At 47.3% G+C, this 22191-nt stretch overlaps 1 protein-coding gene and 1 long non-coding RNA gene across 4 annotated transcripts in view; one reads left to right on the top strand and one right to left on the bottom strand.

The window, feature by feature from the left end:
• Positions 1–980: 980 nt before the first annotated feature.
• LOC116657839 lies at positions 981–20782 on the bottom strand. Its single transcript, XR_004312980.1, has 2 exons — positions 20622–20782; positions 981–1201 (listed from the first exon to the last, which is right to left on the bottom strand). It is a non-coding gene; the product is annotated as an uncharacterized LOC116657839 (long non-coding RNA).
• RIPOR3 (RIPOR family member 3) overlaps positions 19306–22191 on the top strand; it is a 68142-nt gene continuing 65256 nt past the window's right edge. Inside the window, exons 1-2 of one of the 3 annotated variants that reach the window (XM_032461369.1) lie at positions 19306–19382; positions 19860–20017. In XM_032461369.1, coding sequence (XP_032317260.1) covers positions 20015–20017 — 3 coding nt within the window. In that variant the 5' untranslated portion in view covers positions 19306–19382; positions 19860–20014. Of the gene's footprint in view, positions 19383–19448; positions 20018–22191 lie in introns of those variants that run through there. The other 2 variants (XM_032461368.1, XM_032461370.1) reach the window with 2 other exon arrangements.

Raw genomic sequence — 22191 nt, 5'->3', positions numbered from 1 at the left:
TGTGTGTGTGTGTGTGTGTGTGTTCTGCTTAGGATGGGTTGTGGGAAAAGCTCTGAGGAGGTGACATTTAAGTAGAATAAGGTGCTGGCTGGGCAAGAGGGATGAGCACATGCCAAGAATACAGGCAGGGGAAAGGTTGGTGTGTTTGAGGAATGAAGAGGAAGCCATGCAAGAGCGTGAGACCTGAGGGAGAAGAAAGGCTGGAAAGGAGACCGCGGGTGAGAGAGGGGCAGAGTGGGTCATTCAGTGTCTTTCAGGCCATGATGACTTTGGATTCTATTCCAGGTTCACTGAAAAGCCATCTCTGAACTGTTAGAAGTAGTTTTCAGTTCTGTGGCATCTGACTCTAGATCTAGGTTGGGGAGGGGGCGGTGATGCCGAGGAGGAGAGTGGCCAGAACAGTGTGTGTGCTTGCCTCACGATCATCCTTGAGTAGAGGATGGTCAAGGTGAAGGAGAGCGAGGCAGGCAGAGCACTGGAATGAAATCCAAGACCCTGGGAAACCTTGGGAGGTGACATCTGAACAGGGAGGTTGGCCCCATTTTATTTTTGAACGTAGATCTTTGGTCTCTTCTGGATTTTATCTGGTAATCCAGAGCATCCCAAACATGCCTGAGGATAAAAATGATCTTGGGTGATTATGTAGAATGCAGATTCCAAGGCCCCCTTCTGTGATCCTGTCTCTGGAGGTCTGGAATGGGGCCCAGAGAACCTACAACTTTAACCACGGGGATTCTTCCTCTCAGGTAAGTTTGGGAAATGCTGATGCAGGCACTCAGGTGTCACTGCAGGTTTCTGATCCGGGAGACAGGGACTGGTGTTTTAAGATGGGGTTGAGGAAAGAGAGCTTGCAGGCAGGAGGACCAGTGAAGAGGCCTTTGCATCTGTCAGGATGCAAGTCTTGAAGGTCTGGACTTGGTTTGTGTAAGGGCACTGTAGTAGCTTTCTAGGGCTATGATAACAGAGAACCACAAACTGGGTGGCTTAAAGCAAGAGAAATGTATTCTCTCCCAGGTCCGGAGGCTAGAAGTCCAAAATCAAAGCGTCAGCAGGGTCGGCTCCTTGCGGAGGCTCTGAGGGAGAGTCTGTTCCGGGCCCCTCTGCTGGCTTCTGGCCGTGGGCGGTGGTCCCTGGTGGTCCTGGGCGTGCAGGCCCATCGCTCCTGCCTCTGCCTCCTTTCCACCTTTAAGTTAGGTGTTGCCTGAAAGTTGAGGAAGATGGAGAGAGGGCAAAGAGGACAGGATTTGTTGAAAAGCTGCTTACTCGGCACATAATAAATTCTCTCGATGCTGCTCCTGGGAATGCAGAGACATTTGTTGGGGACTTTGGGGATATATAATATATATAATGTCTGTAGAGAGCACATATAATGTCTCTAATGTCTGCAGAAAGCACATTGGAGGCCCCTGCAGGTGGATATTGGGGGAAAGAGGATCATGGCCACAAATGGCTCAGAATAAGACAGCTGCCGGAGGCGGCCATGAATAACAACAGCTGAGACGGCTGAGTATTAAAATATTCAGGTGTGTCAGTGTGTACAAGTCTACTCTCATCTCATTTCCGGTGATCAGCTCATCCTGGTTTGCCCAGGACTTTCCCAGTTTTAACCATGAGGGTCCCTGAAAACCCCTCAGTCCCTGGCAAACCCTATTTCATCTTCACAAATATATATAATTAGTTACTGTTATCACCTTTGCTTTACAGATAAAGGAAACTGAAGAACAGAAAAGTTAAGTAACTTGCCAGGGGTCACACAGATAATTGGCAGTGCTGGTACTCAAATTGTTGGATTCCAGAACCTGCTAGGTTGCCTTTTATAGGGTCAAGGGAATTTCAATGACGGGTTTAAAAATCTTTTCTTCCTTCACGTAATACGTCATTTTATTCGGAAGCAGAGAGCCTGCCTGTGTCCTTCTCCCCTGACCCCGAGACAGTCCTACAGGTGAAAAGTCAGTTAAAGGTCAGGTTGCAAGACTTGTTGCCTTCTACCAGCCTTCCAGAAACCCGATAGCCTCCAGGGGACCTGCCCAAAGCGCCAGCATCTGATCAGAATTCCTCATGGGATTTTTTTCAGGGGGAGGGAGAGTGGTTCACTATGGAGAGAAGTTTCCAAAATGAAAACAAACCAGCAAATAACCCAACTTGTGAACGGAGACCCAGTGACTTAGCCTGATGAAGTTCAACATTAAGGAGAAGAGAACTAAGTCATTTATAGAAATCTTGTTCTCCCTCAGGAGACATTTAAGAACTGAACTTTTTTTTTTGTTGTTGTTAATTTAAAGGAATGCCACGTTTATGTAAAATTATACCAATGATGAAAGAACAACAACAAAGCCAGCCAAAGTTGATGCCCACAGTCTTAGGCTCTTGGGAAACACAGAGGAAAACAAGAACAAGGAAGCCAAGAGCGTGAGAATGGGGCGGCCAGGAGCACAGCTGGGGAGCCTGGTTCAAGGCCTGGTGTTTGAAGTCCCCGAGTGGCTGAGCTGAGACGGGGGAACTCGCCCCCTGAGCCTCGCCTCCATAAAGGGGATCCGCAGCAGCTACCTCGGTGGGTGGGGGTGTGTGTGTTAAGAATTCCACCAGATTATGAAGATGTCACTTAACACCATTTCCGGCACATGGTAGGGTGTTGGATAAATGGTACCTGTTACTGCTCAGGACCCTTTTGGGTTCACACTTTGGTCTGTGATGAGAGAGAGCCCCCAGCCGGTGTTTGAAGGCTCACGCCGTGTCAGGCCTGGGCTCAGGCTGCCACACACATTCTGATATTCAATCCTCACGTTAACTCAGGTTCTGTTAGTATTCTTCCATTTGCAGATGTGGAGACTGAGGTGAAGAGGGGAGGATAAATGGTTTGCCTGAAAGATTTACACAGAGATGAGGGGATTAGGTCTATTCTTTTTTCCTCTTTCTTTTTTTTTTTTTTTTTTTAAAAACTCCCCTCTAGGTCTCCTCTGACTCTGCTTTCTATCTACACAACTTTACAGGGAAACTTACCAAAAAAAAGAAGAAGAAGAAGAAGGGAGGGGAGAGGGAGGAGTTGGAGTTCTCGTCATTTTTCTAGTTCCAGGTCTCTTTAAGTATTAAAAAAAAATTTGTTTCAGGAAAGTGCCAGTGGGGAGTTTTTAAAAGGAGCAAGGTGTGCCTGGCAGCCTTCCAGACTGGGGAGTTTTTGCTTATGTTCAGAGGCAAAAATTTCAAGCTCTAGATGTTCCCCACACAGCTGAAGAGTTTAAGGCAGGACTTGACCTTGTGCCCCAGGAATCAACCCGGCCTGCTCCCCAGTTTCATCGCCCCCAGGTGAATGGACCCCAAGGCCTCCATTTAGATCCTTAAAATAGGGTTCTGTGCATGTGGCCTGTGTTTCCTGTTACTTGTTCAGGATGGTAAGGAGATGTTTATCTTAGTCTACTAACCTTGTCCGACTTTTATAGTCATGAACAGTGACTGTTAACTTTTTATTTGTACATGGTCCTCGCTGGTTGGTCAGTTCCATGATGTGGGGGGAGAAGGTCTCCCAGCTCCACCTTTAAAAATCAGGAGGAGTCCATGCTTAGGGATGCTCATCTCGAGTCTGGCCGTGAATCTGAAGTCCTGAGCTGTCATCTCACCCTTTGCACGGCCCTATATGAGACATCGCCATCCTGGCATTTTGCTTCCTGTGGCTTCCCCCGGTCATCCCTACAGTCCGTTATTCGGTGATGTGCTCATTCAGGCACCAAACTTGGAGAGCCTGCCAGTTTAGACAACTGTCTTCTTGCCAGGAACCCAGTGCTTCTCAAACAGGAGCGCTGAATGACATGTTTTTAAAAAATTTTGCAGTTGGCATAGATGGACACTTTTGTAAAATATGGTAAAAATGAGCTACCAGAAAAAATGAAATTGAAAAACACCGAAGACGTACAGAATAGAAGCTCCAATTTTGAGTGTAGGGGGGTCCACATTCTCAGCAGAATTCAGCAGATCACATTTTCAGTAGATTCAATAGGCCACATTTTCAGTAGAATTGTACTTGAGGGCACAGTCACAATACAGTGTGACAAATGCCTTCATGGGTATGAAAGCCCAAAAGATCAGAACATAAATCATTTTGGACCCAAAGGGTTCAATCATATGTATAATAGATCCTTGAACGTCAGGGTCTCCAGCCTCAATTTCCCCACCTGTCGAATAGTCCACTCCACCAGATTGCTGGGCGTCGCTAAAGCATGAAGGACTAGATGCGCTGGAATTTGAGGAATATTGTGCACATCTCTCGTTTTCAGTCCAAGACCTCAAACTGCGACGATGAGCTCCACGTAGACTTATATACCATTCTGCAAATCAGAATGCTTTAAAATAATTCCTATCATAAAAGTCATGCATTTTGTAGAAGAAAAAGTCTCCTTTCTACCCTTCCTTCTAGGTCTTTCATTACATACACACAAATGTAGCACTGGGTTTAGACCATCCATATATAATCTTGCTTGTTTCACTCAACAGCATGTCATGGTGATACTTCCACTTACTACTTACATACCTTCCTCATGCTTTTTTTCCTGGCAGTGCTGCCTTCCAAGCTGTAGGTACGCCATGCTTTATCTAGGCAGTCTTGCCATGGTGGGCATTTAGGTCATCATTTCTCAGAGTGTTGCAGTGAACATCCTGTGCGTATGTCCTGTGTGCACTGATGTGTGTATTTCTCAAGGATAGATTCCAACGAATCTATCAGTGGGTGTGCACATTTAAAATTAAAATCGTAGGTTCTGCCAAGATAGCGCCCGTCGTCAACAGATTTTAAAGTTGAAAAACGTGCTGTTGAACTCACCCCTCCTTTTGCTGACTGAGAGACTGAAAAGGGGAAGAGCTTGATGGAGGTCATGTGTGACTTCAAGACAGAACAAAGAACACAGCGTCCTGACTCTGTTTCCAGTGAGGTTCCAGGGTTCTTATCAACCTCTAAGAGCCTGATGGCCATTTACCCTGACTGGTATGGGGCCCTGAACAGAATCAGGAATGAAAGCCTTGAATAATTATATTCATGTGAAATTTGAACCTCGTGTGTCTTAAGTCCCTTAAGACAGAGACTGTGACTTGTAGGAGGAACATCAGATTCCCATTTGACCAAATCACCCTTGTCATGTACAGGGACAGCTGAGTATCGTGAGTGAGGTCCAGAACTTGGCCTCCAAGCTTAGCTCTGCTCTGACTTTGTGATTTGGGGCGTGGCTGCTCTGTGCCTCAGTTTCCCTGTCTTGGAAGGAGTAACCCTCTCACAGAGTAATCATGAGAAAAAAAAAATAAGAGAGAGAATAATGTATGGAAAAGGCTTGGGGGGGAGACTCCAGGAAATTGATTTTTTCTGCTGTAAAGTTTAAAAGGATCAGGATTTGTGGTCCAGGCATCCAACAGAGGGCACTGTCTGAGCTGGAAGTGGGATTCTTCTGAACACAGACAGGAGCATTAGTTAAAGGCTCCAGTGGTGCTAATTTATTCCCAGAGTTTAGATTTAATTAAGGTCAGAGTCATTTTTACTTATCACTGGCAAGTTGCTCTGAGGAGGTTATTTAAGGACAATAAGTGGCCACATCCCCAAATTCCACGGACGCTCCCTTCAGTCTAGTCCCTCTCTGAACTCTCCTAAATCTCAGCGTCTGTCTTCGCTTCTCTGTCTTCCGTGTAATCCATCTCTGTTAATGGCATCACTATCTCTCGGGCCATCCAGGACCATAACTTTATTTTGGACGCTCTGTCTCCGTCGCTGCCTACATCCACGTAGCTGCCTGCCTCAAATACCTAACACGCTGGTCCTTCCCCGTTGCCAGGCAGCAGCACCCCCGGGGCAGACCGTGGTGACCTCCTGCCAGAACCAGACACCACATCCAGACGGGTCTGGGAAGCCCCAGTCTGAGCGCTGCAGCCAGAGCCATCTGATCCCCCTCTGGAGCCCAGGCTGGCTGGGGACTCCCCTCCCCCTCCGTTAGCCTAACACTCAGGGCTTTGCGAGGCCTGGCCCCAACCCTCCGCCTTTGTAGGCATGGTGTCACTTAATTCTCAAGATATCATTATATTATTATTCCTTGTTTATGGACGAGGAAATTAAGAGCCAGCAGAATGACTCCCTTAAGGTCACATAGCCAGGAAATGGTGATGCTGGGGTTTGAAGCATCCCTTGAAATGTCAGAAATGGTAGTGGTGCCTGTCTAATTTCTACTTTAAAAAGATGGATAATTATTTTTAAAATTCCCCTTAAAATGTCTGGCAGTGTAGGAGTTCTGCTTGCCCAGTGAATCCAGAAAAAATAAGAGTTGAGCGTGGCTTGGCCCCTTGCTTGGTTTCAGTGACACTTTTTGAGGGTTGTGCAGTCATATGGTACTAAATTGCTTTAATTCTTAGACTACATTGCTTCATTGATACCATAGCGGAACACTGCCATTGTAATCTGACAAATAAATGATGAGCTCATGTAACTGAAAAATCAACATTAAAAAGAAAAATACAGTAATGATTCTCCACACATCTGTACCTTCTTAGCGGTGGAGCAGTGCTTACAAATAAAAACCCGAGATGATCTCGCCTCACCTCTTAGTAACAAGCACAAGAAGTTTTAAAAAGAAATAAACTTTAAAAAACACAAAATGCAAGAATTTCAAGAGAGGTAAGATTCAGTAACAGGTGGCTATTAGGACCCTGGTCCTTTTACTAGAAAATAAGCTTCATGAAGTCAGGTACGTGTCTTTTACAGCCAGGAGACCAGTTCCTGGCACACAGGAGAGCATCTGGAAATGTCTGTTGGATGAATGAATGTCCATGACATGGTTGCACCCAAGATGAAATGTGAATTTCCAAACGTGGTCCCTTTAGGAAGAATTGAACGATGACCGAGATTTTCTGCTCTTTCTCCTTTGTGACACTCTCATCTTGGTCTCCTTTGATCCTTCCAATCCCCTGTGCAGGAAGTAGTATTCCCCCGCTTTTCAGAGGCGGTGGAAGAGGTGAAAAGCTGAGCCCGAAGTCCCGCAGTGAGGGGGAGGGGCCCGGTGGCGTCAGTCTAAATCCAGTTCTTTTCCCACTATCCTCCACTCTCAGCAGGCTGAAGGAGGTCCAGAGATGGGTGACTAAGTTAAGTAAGGTTTAGATTCCTCATTTGTGGGGGTGGAAGTTTTGACTGACACCCATTTCTACTCTGTCCTTGGACCTCTCTCTTCTATGACTCCTCCAGGTGATCTCATCCAGTGCCATGGCTCTAACTACCCGCTACGGGCTGATGGCCCTCATGTGGTTATCTCCTGCCCCACACTGTCCCCACACTGTCCCGTGAACTCCTTGTATATATATTTAGTTGCCTACTTGGCTCCTCCATTATTTATATCTACTTGGCATCTCAAACTAACATGGTCCAAACAGAACTCTTGGGCTCTCCACTCGCCTTCCCATCCATCTCAGCAGATGGCAACTCCATCCTTGACCTTGGGTCTTCTAGATGACTATAACTGGCGTTTTCCTTGATGCCTCTGCTTCTCTCACACCTCATATCCAGTTCTAGTATCTTGATCTCCAAAATATACCCAGGATCCAGCTGCTTCTCACCACCTGCATACCTTCCACCCTGAACCAAGTCACCATCATCTCTTGCTTGGACTGTTACAGTAGCCTCCAATCTGGTTTCTCTGTGTCTGCCCTTACCAAGCCAGAAGGATCCCAGAAGTCCTAGGGTCACTTCTGCCCCTCAGTCAGTCTCCCTCTGGTTGTCCCAGATTGCATAAACACGCAGGTGGAAAGCAAGCTAGTAGCTAAGCTGGGCATTTGTCCTCATTCATTTTGCCCCCTTTCAGAAGTCCCATCTCTCTCCAACGAGGTTTGTTTGCACTGGTTCTTAAGTTCTGATCACTGTATCTCATAGCCCTGTCACCTCCCTCCTGCCCCACTTCTTTCCGTTTAAAAATATTTCAAGACTTTTTCCAAGGCTGTTAAAAAAAAACCATAAGGCAAAGATTCAAGTAGATTTTAAAAAATGCATTACATAAAAGAAATGATTATAGCTGAACAATTGGAATCCAAACAGAATGAAACAAAAATTCAGCAAATAGCTATTTGTTTTTGTTACTTATTGCTCAGAGCAAGGCCAGGGAGTTTAAGTGGCAGAAAGAACACACGTCTCCTATTTAATATTAGGCAGCTGTCATCACCCCATTGATAGAGCGTTCACAGGTCACGGTTTCTCTGGCACTGAAATATACACACCCTACCTCCCTATGTATAGGTGTCAGGAGTGTGCTATAGTGGATTACATTTTCCAAACAATGAGCACAATTTCTCCCTTAAGGAAACTTGTTATCGAAAGATTCGAGGGATTGGAATGTGTAATACAAAACAGGCGTGCAGGGAAGAATGAGTTTTATGGCGCAGGAAGAGAAGGAATGACTTTATTGACTATAAAATAAAGTCCACATGCTACAAGTTGGCCTCATCCCACCTTGTACATCACTTTTTTTTTTTCCGAATAGACCTGAGATTAAAAACCACCCAGGCCTTTCAGTAGCTGTGGGACTTTAAGGATAAGTTCCTTAGATTTCTTTGAACCTGTCTCCTGTGAAGAGGGGCTAATGTCTCACAGGGAAGTTGTGAGAAACTGGAGGACACACTCTGCTGGCCAGAATGAATGTGGTTTTGGTTGGATGCAGGATAGCTGTATCATGTTAGGCAGAATTATGACCCAGTTATTGTCCCTATTAGGAGATGGAGTACAGTTTAGGGAGATGCATACCGGTGTCAAGTTGACAAGAAGTAGACTCGTGAAGGTAAGCTTGATGGATCAGCCCGATGTACCCATTAGCACTGCGGAATGCCCAGATAGCCGATAAAGCATTATTTCTGGGTGTGACTTTGAGGGTGTTTCTGGAAGAGATCAGCCTATGAATCAGTAGTCTGAGGAAAGATAAAAGATCACCCTCGCCAGTGCTAATGGGGATTCTCCAATCTGTTGAGGCCTGACTAGAACCCTAAGGCAGAGGGAGAGCCAACTTGTCCTCTTTGTTGGAGCTGGAACACCCGTCTTCTCTTGTCCTTGGTCACTGGGACTCCTGGTTCTCCGGCCTTCAAACTTGGATCGAGACTTACACCATCAGTGTCCCTGCTCCTCAGGCCTTCAGACTCAGACCGAATTACACCACCAGCTTTCCTCGTTCTCCAGCTTAAAGGGGACAGGTGGTGGGGCTTCCTGGTCTCCATAAGTGCATAAGCCAATTCCTATAATAAATCTTTTGTATACACATATATCTCTATATAGCCTATTGTTCTGTTTCTCTGGAGAACACTGCCTAATGCATTACCATAATTTTTGTTTCCCTTCTGACTGGGCCAAACAGAAGCCTGTTAAACCTGGGCACTCCTGGCCTCTATACATTTGCTCATGTGATCTCTTCTTCCTCGCTGGCCCTTAGAATCTTTGCCTGCCCTAAACCAACTGCTAAGTCCTGCTCAAATGCTGCCTTTTCCAAAACGTCTTTCTAGATGTCATGAGTCAGAAGCAATTTCTCCCAGGTCTTGTCCCCTCAGGCATGATTGTACCTCTGTGATGGCTCTTCTTGAAAGCGGCTATCGATGGGGTCTTCCAGCATCCCCACAGGTGGCACCCCTCTCGGCTTGCTCAAGCCTGAAACCGGGTGTGGCTCCAGATACCTGGCTGTTCTTCAATCACCTTCAAAGCCGCCCATCGTTGCCCATCTCCAGTCCACTCTCCACAGAGATCTTTCTCAAAGGCAAGCCTATGGGGTCATTGGCATGCCTCAGACCTTCAGTGGCTCCCGTTGGTCTGAGTTTGAAGATAAAACTTCTAACCTGGGGCCACAGTGCCTTGAATGGGGTGACTCTTATCTCCTCAGCTTCATTTTTTTGTTTTGTTTTGAGACATAATTCAAATGCCATAAAAATCCACCCCTTTAAAGTGTATAGTTCAGTGGTTTTTAAAAACTATATTAACAGAGTTGTAGAATTATCACCACTGTTTAATTCCAGAATATTTTCATCGCCCTCCAAGGAAACCCCAGACGCATCAGCAGTCACTTTCCATTACCTTCCCAGCCCCAGCCTCTGGCAACCACCAATCTACTTTCTGTGAACATATATTTTCATTTCTCTTGGGTACATGCCTAGGAGTGGAATTGCTGGTTCAGATAATATTCCATATTTCACCTTTGAGGAACCACCAGACTGTATCATCTCACGTCCCTTCCAGCTGTGTCTGAGGGTTCTGATTTCCCCACATCCTCCTCTAGCCTCATCTTGTACCACACTGCTCCTGGGTCTCCGCACTCTCGCCCCAGACCTCCGGTGAGTTCTGATTCCCTGTCCCACAGCAAAAGGAGGGGTGCGTGATTCTAACCATATCAGATTCAGTGCCTCTTTGTCTGCTCTGACATGAAATTCACAAATAATATAACCTACCTACTCATATATTGAAGACATGCATATTCAATTCTCAAACTATAAAATGAAGGAGAATATGTGAAAAGTAATTTATAATAAAATCATATGTACTGTAATGCTGGAAGTCCTAATGATGTAGCCAGGTGCTTGAACTGAACAGGTGGAAATTCTGTGAAGGTGACAGCGACAAATGGAGGTAGATTGAGGTGTGGGATGTTGGCCACTCACGCTCACTGAGCGGAGTTGCTGCCAGGGCTGTTACTCCAGAAGAGCGACCAATAAGAAATTCCCAAGCAAAGTACAGTTCAGTCTTCTCACAATTTACATGGTCATTGCACTCCAGAAAAATTCAGTATCTATTAAAACCATGCAAAAACCACTCTGTGTTGATATGTAACATAGAGTTGGGTTCTAGGTCAACCTAAACCTGGTGAGAACCACCACCAAATGCTCTTCCCTCCACCTAGAACATTCTTTCCCTCCTCCTTGGCCAGCACTTCGCCTGCTCTTTCAAGTTTCCAGGTGAAAGGCACTTCCTCCAGTAAGCCTTCCTGGGCTCCTCTCGCTGCACTGACTCTCTTCCAGAGCACTCCGGGCTGCTTCTTCACAGCAATTAACACCTTTTGCAATCATACATTTATGTGTTTTCTTTTTATTGACATCCACGTTCCCCACTAGACTCTGACCCCTCGAGGTCTGGGTTTGTGACTTTCCTAACATTGTATTCCCAGTCCTTGACACAGTGCCTGGTACTCAAATATTTGCTGAATGAACACAATAGCGTTCTTGTCTACCTCCTTTGTTGTTCTGGGAGTTCTTAGAAGACCTTATTGTGCCAAATTTATCTGTGTCCCCAGTGCTAAAGATAGTTCTTTCTTTTATGTGGAAAGCAGTGGTCAAATATTTAAGGAGCAAATAAAAGCCAAAGCGCGACTGGGCTCCCAATGTCCTAATGAATGAGCTAAGGACACAGTAAGAGGTGTTTCAGTAAATCCTCCAGAAACTGTGGTCATACTGGGTCACACTGGAATTCTCTTTATAGCTGCGGTTTCAATAGAGAACCTTCGCTTTAACTATGCTCACAACTATGTGAGCTCTAACTGCTGTGTAACAAACCTCCCCAAACCTCAGTGGCTTCCTGTAATGGCAAGCTGATTGTCTTATGATTCTGTGGGCTTGGCGATCTGGGTAGTTCTGCTAACATCCCTTGGGCTCATTCGTGTGACCACAGTCATCTGACAACTTGACGGGGGGCTGGAGGGTCCAAGTGGCCAGACTCACACACACAGCAGTGGTCTGGCTGTCAGCTCAGAAGCCCTAGTTCCCATCCACATGGATTTCCATCTTCCAGGAGGCTAGCCCAGGCGTCTTGACAGTGTATTGTTTTGAGGTTCCAAAAAAGTGAAAGCAAAGACAGAGCCAGGTGAAGACCTGGTTCTAAAGCCGGAGGACCATCACTTCCGCCTCAATCTGCTGATCAAAGCAGATCATGTGGGTGGAGAATCACGCAGAATCATGCAGCATCAGCTCCTTGAAGAGGGCAGTGCATCCAGGAGGCACATGCACTGGGACGCTTATTCTAATAATCCACCGCAGCAATCTCTCTAGAGGAGAGCATTCTCTTTTTTAGTTCCTTGTTCTGGAATCCAAAGTGCAGCTCTGGGTCTTTCTTATGGATGTAGTGTCCCCTCCAAACGCGGCATCTCCTTGTCTGGCCTGGAGATGGAGGTGGAGACGGTGGAGGAGATTAGGTTGAATTTGTTCTTTGCCAAATTTTGTTTGGTTTCATTTGGGGAGCCAGGTCTCAGTTTTGCTTTGGTCAAGTCATGATCTCATTTTATTTTCCTGCCATTTGTCTTATTTCTATTCCAACTTGACTGTAATAAAAAGTTGAGTTAACGGAGCATTCTGGCTAGTTCTGCAGATTTTATTACAAAAGGACCTTAGGGTTGAAAACGCCGATTCTTAAGCAAGAGTCCTTGATTTAGAATCCTAGCTCTGCCAACCACTTGCTGTGGGACCTTGGGAAAGTGACTTCACCTTCCTGTGCCTCAGTTTCCTCCTTTTAACCCGGGGATCACGATACCTAGGACATGATGCCTAGGTAGTTGTGAGGATGGAGTGAGGTAGTCACATCACTTAGAGTGGGCCACAGAACATTCACCGTCTCAGGACAGCTGGGAAAGAGCCGAGTCAGGGCATTTGCATGCCGGTCAGGCAGATGGTCTAGGGTTTCTGCCATAGGTGTTTCTCTCGGGGGTGGGGGTGGGAAAGGAGAAGGTGGCTTCACTGAAACAGCAGTTTGTAATCTCTTAGTATATCCATAGAACAACAGGGCCTCCACGTGTGCTTATTCTCGGTCACAAGTGTGTCTCACTGTAGCCCTATTACAGTGAGGTATTTGTGCTTTCAGTATAAATTATAAATATAAACACATGCAGGGCTTGTTTCTCCCCCCAAAGCAGATTCCAACCAGCACGAAACCAGCCAATCCAAATAACTTGGGTGCTTAAGTCCATTGTTTCCAGCAACATGTAAACTGTTGGGTTATAAAGAATTGCTTTGAAGAAGGCGCCCCCATTAGTGCTCCGAACATCAGGGTTCAATTTAGGCTGCAGCATTTTTGAAGTGTTTACTTGAAATCTGTGGCAAAGAAAGACACGCATTGGGGTCTTTCTTATCAGGGAGAGGGTTCTTATCAAATTGTACAAGATGCGTTTAGTGGATGTTGTTATAAAAACACAAAATAAAGCAACAACCCTGAACTCAAGGAGAAATGCAGAATTCCTCAGCTGGGGAAGTCATTCTGGGAATGCAAAGATCGCTTTCAATGTTGTGTTTGTAAGGAAATGACAGTCACCAAGTGGAGAATGTCAGGTCCTCCGAGAAACCCTGTGGGCACTCACGTGCAGAACACTGTTTACTTAACTGGAGCTGGTTCTGAAAATATTTGACTCTGGAGGGTCCCTAAGGGAGTGTGGAGGGTGCCTGGGATTTTCCTTCAGGTCAGGACTTGGCCTTTGCTAACCTCCCCAACTGATAAGGCTTCCAGATTTCAGGGCAGATTCATTCCTCTGCTGAACCAAGGTTTCTGGCCCTGAGGTAAGGGGGAGAACCTGTCATTTCATTTCAAATGCTCCTCCAGCAACAGAGCCAGTCTCTATCTGATGAATCAGTCCGTTGGTCACTGCAGAGCAGGGGTGTCAGGAGTGGGACTCTGGAGTCAAGACGGGAGTGGAGGAGAAGCCTGGCAGTGATAGATAAGGATATTTATCTCCAGGAAGAATCCAGAAACTCGATGTTTCCTTCAGTGCTGACGGGCTGATAATGAAGGAGAGTTTGACGCCACTACCTGCAGGAGAGTGACAGAGTTCACCAAGTGGGGTGTTGCCTCCTGTCAAGCTCACTCCCGTGCCTTCCCAAACGGGAGACCCCTTGGCCATCCCAGACTTTGTCCCTCATATCTGCAGGAGGCTCGGGGGTTTGCGAAAGTGATGAACTCAAGAGAGGAAAGCCAGGAGTGAGGCCACTGGGTTCCAGTCCGGCTTTTCTATGAAAATTAGACAATGACTTAATTCAGTGATCATTTATTAAGCGCCTGCTCTGCTCTGGGCACTAAGTAGGCAGTGGTGCTCACTACAGTTGTGGTCTTTCCTTTCAGGTGGAGAAGGATGAGAAAACAGACGACCTCGTGGGACAATGATGACGACGATGATGACAACCACATCTGCTTAACAGGAGCTGGCGGTGTGCCAGCCATATATAATTTACATATATAGTATTTCAGGGCTTCTCAAATTTAACGTGCATGTGAATCACTTTGGGATCCTGTGAATAGGCAGAATCTGGTTCAGGAGGTCTGGGTGAGGCTTGGGACTCTATACTAATAAGCTCCCAGGTGATGCCCCATCTGCTGGTCTGTAGACTGTACTTTGAGTAGCGAGGTATTATTTCATCTAATCTACACGGCAGCCCAAGGAGGCACTACAGTTATTCTCATTTTACAGATGAGGAAACAGAGAGGTCAAGTGACTTGTCCAGAGTCATACAGCTGGGAAGGAGAGGAGCCATGGCTGGATGCTGTGTGCTTACACAAATCTGCTTACACAAATCTGCCGTGATGAGGCAGTGAGGATGTCCAGGTGAGGGGCTCCACACCCAGAGTGGGGGCTTGGAGAAAGCTTTGAAAGAATGTGGCTCCTTAGTGGTTCCAGCTGGTTAAGGATTAAGGTATTAACCAGGTGAAAGCTGAGAGGGCAGTGGGAGATGGTCGAGGGGAGAGAGTTCTGCTGGAGGAACCACAGGAGAGAGCTCAGTACATTGGAAGGACAAGGGGGCCAAGCAGGAGAGGGGTAGAGTCCAAGGTTCTGCAGGGCTCTGAAGGCTACCGGTTTGGCCGCCTCCCGGGGCCAGAGAACAGAGGTTCTCTAGAAGTATCATGTAACCTTTCTGTTTACTCCTCCTTCCCTGGTGACACACTTCCCTGAGGCAATCCCTTCATTCTCCAGGTTGGGGGTGTCCCCCTCCCTCACTGTCCCGCCTACCTGGCACTTACTACCTGGGCTAAAATTAGCATCATAGGTTTCTGTTTACATGCCTGCCTCCCACTAGAACATTTCCTCTTTCATCTCTATCCCTGAAATCCCCAGTCTGGCACGTGAGATGATGACACCTGCCCTGCTGACGTCATGAGGATGCTGTAAGGGGTAGAGATGTGGAAACTGTTTGAAAGCAGTAGGAATGCTGTACTACTGGAAGGTGTATGCCTGTGGGGGCTGCAGAGAAGGTTCTGGGGCAACGGGGAGTGAGTGTGGTCACTAAAGGACTTGAGAGGGTCCTCTGGAGTCATTGCAGATTTCCCTGCCAGGATACCTCTTAACCTTGTTTCCCCCAAATGCCAGCAACTCAGCACCACCTTGACAACTCTGGCCACATTCATATACCACCTGGGCTCTTAGGTACTAAATATTTTTCTTTACATTGATATACTTTCTCCCCTAACTTTTTGTTTCAACAAATTTCAAACCTGCAGCAAAATTGAGAGAATAGCCCCCAAAATCCCTGTATGCCCCTCGCCCAGATTCACCAACTGTCAACACTTTGCCACATTTGCTGTCTCTATTTCTCTCCATACATACATTTAAAAAAACAACATGCAACAGCAAATAACAAATGTTGGCGAGGATGTGGAGAAAATGGAATCCTTGTACCCTGTTAGTGGGAATGTAAATTGATGCAGATACTATGGAAACAGGATGGGGGGTTCTCAAAAAACTAAAAATAGAACTACCGTATGATCTAGCAATCCCAGTCCTGGGTATGTATTCAAAGAAAATGAAAGCACTAGTTTAAAAAGATACATGCATCCCCCACGTTCATAGCAGCACCATTTACAATAGCCAAGATATGGAAGCAACCTAAGTGTCCATCAACAGATGAATGGATAAAGATGTGGTGTATATATACAATGGAATATTATAACAAAAGAATGAAATTCTGCCATTTGCAACAATGTGGATGGACCTAGAGAATATTATGCTTAGTGAAATAAGTCCGAGAAAGATAAATACTCCATGTTATCACTTACATGTGGAATCTAAAAATTAAAACAGATGGATGCATATAGCACAACAGACTCACAGATACAGAAAACAAACTAGTGGTTACCAGTAGGGAGAGGGAAGCGGGGAGGGGCAAAATAAGGGTATGAGATTAAGAAATACAAACTGCTATGTGAAAAAAAAAAGGAAAGCAACCAAGATATGTTGTAGAGCACAGGGAATGTAGCCAGTATTTTATAACAACGTTCAATAGAGTATAATCTATAAAATTGAATCACCATGTTACACACCTGAAACTCATATTGTAAATCAACTATACTTTAATTAAAACAAAAAACAAACCAAAAAAACCCATGGATTTTTTTTTTCTGGGTCCGTTAAACATATGTAAGTAAACTTTGAATTTTATTTATTTTTCTTCCAGTTTTACAGAGATATAATGGATATATAGCATTGAATAAGTTTAAGGTGACAATATACTGACTTGACTTACATCCATCATGGAATAATCAGCACCATAAGTTCAGTGAGCATCCATCACCTCACATAGATGCGAAATAAAAGAAAAAGAAAAAAAAGGTTTTTTCCTTGTGATGGGGACCTTTCAGATTCACTCTTAACCTTCACAGATATTGTACAACTTTTACATCCCTATTACTTATTCACCTTATAACCTGACATTTGTACCTTTCGGCCATCTTTATTCAGTTCCTCCCTCCAATACCTCTGGTAACCACAAATCTGATCTCTTTTTCTATGAGTTTGTTTGTTTGTTTGTTGAAATACATAATTGACCTACAACACTCTGTTAGTTCCTGGTACATGACATAGTGGTTCGCTATTTCTATACATTACTAAATGATCACCACTAAACTTTCAATCTCAGAATGGTCTGAGATGTACAGCAAAGTTGCCAAGAGGGAACAGAGAACTCTTCTCTACCCTGCACCCGATTTCTAATTGTCCCCCTCCTTGACATCTTACCTCGCTATGGTACGTTTGTTACAATGAATGAACCGGTATTGATATACCATTATTAACTAAACTCTGTTTTATTTGGCTTTTGTTAGTTTTTCCCTTATCTGATGGACTCCCTTTTAAACTTAAAAAATTTAAAAATAGGAAAGTGGAAGTCAATGGAAAACCGTGGTCACTTGCCAAACAGGATTCTAGCTGGATGCTGTTGGCTGCCGGCCGACCTAAGCCTGAGGCCTGTTTCTCTTTGTCCAAGAGGGAGATTAGTAGAGGGTAGACGTGTTAAAGACGGATTAGCACGAAGCTGAGACTCTCTCCCAGGCCAAATGGGCTGGGAAGAGGACTGCCACAGGAGCAAAGTAACTATCCCACTAGGAGTTCCAGGCTGCTCAGTGCCCAGTCTGTGTGTCATCCAAAGTCATCTTGGGCACCGCCCCTAGGGGAGCCCCACTTTAGGAATTGCATGGCCTCACTCAGCCACACCCTCACGTGGCTGGGAACCCCAAGTTTGAGACTGCTGGGCTCCAAACGGGGGACTCCCTTCAGCCCTGGAGGACAAGGTAGAGGGGCTGGTGCCCCCACTGGCTCGGGGCCGTGGAGAATGTCCTTCGTCTTCTCTACAGTAACCCCCTCCCCCCCACCCCCAACCCCCAAATTCCCAAAGCCGGTAGGTGTCTGACAAGTGAACAGAGTGCATTCTGGAGAATTCCATCTCAGCACGTAGGAAGCACCAGGCCCACTTGCCTGTCGTGTCTGTGAGATGTGGGTGGCCGTGGGCGCGGCCAGTGAGCAAGAGAGAAACGGCTGCCCTGAAGCTGGGCTCTCTCCCCAGCCCTTTCCTCAGCAGAATGTCTGAACGTGTTCACGTTCATTCCTTTAAAATGTTTCAAAACTGTTTTCATGTTTTATAGGTTGGAGAAGGTGACACTGTTTCCCGAAACCAAGTCATCACTTTCTCATACTTAGCTTTCAAATTTAGATCTGCTGGCTTCACTTCCAGGAGACCTAAGCCCATGACGGAGCAACTCGGACAGCTCGCTGGCTCTCAAGGAACTTCACTCAGTGATAAGTCCCTGTTGGCTCTGGGTCCCGACACTAACTGGAGATGATCAAACTGGAGTGTTTGCAGAATTTCTGGATTCACTCCTCAGGACTGCCATTCAGTTCTCAGCCAATAGATTGCAGAATTCTTTGAGTTTGTCCAAGGAGGCAAACGGGTGGATGAAATTTCCTCCGGGTATGGGGTGCCCCTAGTGAAGGAAGCTGGTTGGGCATGGGTGATGGATAAGTCCATTTTCACTTTTCAAAATGAAGCTCCTACAGGTAAGAGCAGCATCCTTAAACCTTTTCTGCCTCCCTCCTTTCCCAGAGGTAATGACTCAGTTTGGTTTATATTCTTACAGACTATTTTCCTGGCTTTATATGTGTTTCCATAGCATTTCATTTTATATGTGTGTAAGAGGGGAGGGTCACACAATCAGGATTATACTGAATGCATCATTCTGACCTTTCTTTTTCACTCAGTAATATGTCTTGGAAACCCATCTCCATTTTTACATACAGACGCAGCCTACCCTTTAAGTCCCTACCTGGGATAGTATGGTTCTTTTCCATTCTATTTAACCATCCATTATTTGGTGGATATTTATTTCCACTGTTTCTTATGATAAGCCCCTTTTTTTTTTCCCAGGCAAACCTCTACGTGCACGCCTCCTTAGGGACATGCGTGAGTGATGTTCTGTGGGGCAGCCTATGCTCATTTCTGGTCTTCAAAGGTCTTGCGAAATTATCCTTCAGAGTATGTGTGTGTGTGGCTGTGGGGAGGGGGTCAGTTTCTCTTCTTTGGGGCTGTTTATTCCTGGTTTCTCATCTGCAGTGGCTGCAGGGTGGCAGGGAGCCAAGGGACGGCAGAGAGAAATTCATCTCTAGGTGTTACAGGCTTGGAGGCAGCGCTGTGGGGTGGCCGGGGGCGGGAGCAGTGTTCTCCATGGTGGCAGTCAATGGGGGCTTTGTTCCTTGGTCCATCCCTGTGCAGAATCCAAAAGCTGGGACATGACAAGGTGTCAAAAAGAGCAGTGCATCGTGTCTGGACCCCTACCCTTGACTGGGAGACACCTTCAAGTGCATAGGAGTTTTACATACACACATGTAACAGGGGTGGGGGGGTGGGGCAAACCCTGAAATAATTAGGTTGTAAAAAGAGAAAAGGGGCCGTGAAAGAGGCTGACCACTAACTGTGATGATGTAAAGGGAAAAGGCCAAGCTAATTTGCATCCTAGAAGTGGGAGGTACAGAGGGGACAATGGGGCTTGGGGGGAACCAGGACAAGAGGAAGGGATGTGTGTAGGATCGGGGAGGAGGAGGGGGGCAGATGGGAAAGAGGGAAGAAGGGAGGACGAGGAGAAAGAGTGAGGAGGGGGACCCGAAAGTGGCAAGGTAAGAAGAGTGAGGAGAGGGCTGGGGAGGGAGGGGGAGTCTGCGTCCTGTCTGTTTGTGATTAGCACAAACCCTGCGCGGGACGGAGTAAACAGAAACTTCCAGGCGTCCCCACACCCCCCTCTGAGGCAAAGCAGAAATCAGATGCTCCGTGATTAATCGTGGAGAGTTCAGGACACGACCACAAACGCCGTGCGGACTTGAAATTAGCTGCCTTCCCCTGGTCCCCTTGCCAAGATGGGAGTGGGGGGTAGGGACGTGAAGGGGTGGGGGCCCCGCCTGCTGGGGGCCAGCATGGAATTCTCCCTGGCAGAGCTCAGAGTGACACTGACGGGCAATCGGCCGCGGCCAGAGCAGCACGCAGCATCCGGGGGGAACGTGGCCGGCCCGGGGGCCCCAGGCGGGCTTCCTGGAGCCCTGGCTCTGCGGCCGCCTGCACCCTGACACAGGCCTGATAAGAGCCGCCTGCTTTATCAGAGCCCGGTGGCGCGGTCCCCACGAGGAAGACCCGGGGACCAGCGTGTCCTGAGTCCCACAACGGATGGGAGCCGACGCTTGCTTCAGCAATAGGGAGAGCCGGGCTGCCTGCAGGAGGACGGCGTGACACGGTCCTGAATGTCCAGACCCGCTGGATGGTGAGTGCCAAGCGGCTGCTCGTGCGCGGCCGGTGTGTGGCCCTGACTCTAGAGGGAGGCGAGCTGTGAGGAGGGCAGCACGTCCGTTCTCACATCCAACCTGTAGCTCCCAGAGCCAGAGCAGGGAGGCTGCACTGAGGCAGAGATGAGATCGCAGTATCTTGCTGTGTGGCCCTGGGTGAGTTCTTTCCCCTCCCTGAGCCTCCTTTTGTCCATCCCTAAAGTGGGGTAGCTGAACGAGGTGGACTTTAAGGGGCTTTTACGATGACTGCTATGTTTTGTGGGTCTGCTTTCTCCAGGCACTGTGCCAGGCATTGATGAGGCTTTAGCTCAGAGAATCCCCACCAGCCCCCGAGGGGTAGGGGTTATTATTGCTATCCTCGTTGTACACTGAGCAAATGGAAGCTCAGAGAAATGAAGTGACTTGCCCAAGGTCACACAGCTGGTCGGCGGCAGAGAGGAGAATGGGATCTCGGTTTTCTGATTTTACTTTCGCTAAACTCTCCACCTCCAGGACTAGTTGGGACTTTCGTATACTGTGTTCTCAGATTGATTAGCCAAGGAAGCAGAGGTGAAGGAGAAGGGGGTGTCCGGCAAGCATTACCTGTAGGAGGGAGGCAGAGAGGTCGGACAGATGCAGCAACAGGCCGAGCCCTCCGACTGTCTGGATGGGATGTCAGCAGCCCAGGGCCGGGGTGCACTGTGCGGGATGGGCAGGGGCTCCCGGCTTGAATGGAGAGGGCCTGTGGCCACTTGCTGTATTTGCTGCCCTGTCATAGGAGGCTCCTGGGGCGCAAGAGAAGAGGGTTAATATTAGGCAGGGGTGGAGAGAGCTGGGGGTGGGGAGAGTGGCACATGCCTCTGCTAGGTTTTGTTCCAACTTTATTTTGCCTTTTCAAAAATCTGTTTCGAATCATTCTGGGCCCCCACTGCTCCTCTGGACGAAACAATTGTGAAACATACAGTGCTTTCCACATGCCTCCCCTGGGGGAATCACATATTAAAATCGTAGGTTATTTGCATATGCATCCCTGCAGCTGTGGTGACAGCTGCCAAGAGATAAGATGCAGCTCGTCAGCTAGTGTCTCCCTGGCCCCGACAAGGAGGACACATGTCACATCCAGGGCTGGGAAAGCCATGGCAGGCTTGTGGCAGGTGGGAAGTCCCTTGGGTGCCAGGCATCTGGGCAGAGCTTGAAGTCTTAGCACCCAGATGTGGCCTCTTCTTTTCTCTTCCCTTGGAAAATTCCATCCTGTTGTAGTTTTGAACTGACTCAGGCCTCCTGTTCTTTCTGGGACTGGCCCAGGTCCTCTGCCTTGGGCTTGAGTTGAGAGCTGAGTTGTGGTTTTAGCTCCAGGGAGACCAACTTGTCTCAGGAGACCCGCTTTGTGCCGGGCAAGCCAGGATGGTTGGTCACCCTGTCCAGTTCTCCCCTTGATTTTTTTTTTCTTTCTTTGTAACCTTGAGCAAGACACTCCCCTTCTCTCATCCATAAAACGAAGGGGTTATTTTAGGAAATCTCTAAAATCTCTTTGCAACTCTAAAATGCCATGACTCTGGTTGGAAAGCACTTAAGCTCCAAACACGGGTGAGACACAAGCTTAAAGAATCCCCATGAATCCCCCTGTGCATCAGGGAAGGCGCTGCAGGAGGCTGGAATTAAGACGGGCTGGAAGACGTGGCTGCTGGCATCGAGGACAGTCCTATGGCCCCGCAAGCTTCTGAAAAGCTTCATGAATTGCTCAAACCCGGGCTGGGTCTGCAGCTTAATTTTTGCACAGAGTGATTTAACCCAGATGTGTGCTGGTTACAGAACCCTCACCTATTCGTATCGGAACCTCGGCACCCTCAGGGTCCCCCAGTTCTTTCTGGGGAGCTCCAAAGGGATGTCTCACACGTGCTCGCAAACTGGTCTCTTGTCTGACTCGTCCTCTCCTGCTTCCCCTTGCCTCTGCCCCCAAGGCCACTTAGAGAAGCTTCTCTATTGCCGATACCCATCTGGTGGGGCCTAACTCCCTGCCCATAGTGTCCGAGCTGCTCTGGGTTCTGGGCAGAGATGGAGGGAGTGGCTTCCTCCCCAGCCCATGACACTCTCTGCCAGGGGGTCCTGGCACGGTGGTGTGCTAGAGCCAGTTTGTACTGGCTTGCAGAAGCCGAGTGCCAGATTTTCAGGA

Source organism: Camelus ferus, chromosome 19 (genome assembly GCF_009834535.1).
Source record: "Camelus ferus isolate YT-003-E chromosome 19, BCGSAC_Cfer_1.0, whole genome shotgun sequence".
Taxonomy (NCBI): domain Eukaryota; kingdom Metazoa; phylum Chordata; class Mammalia; order Artiodactyla; family Camelidae; genus Camelus; species Camelus ferus.
This window is presented reverse-complemented; position numbering and strand designations above follow the sequence as displayed.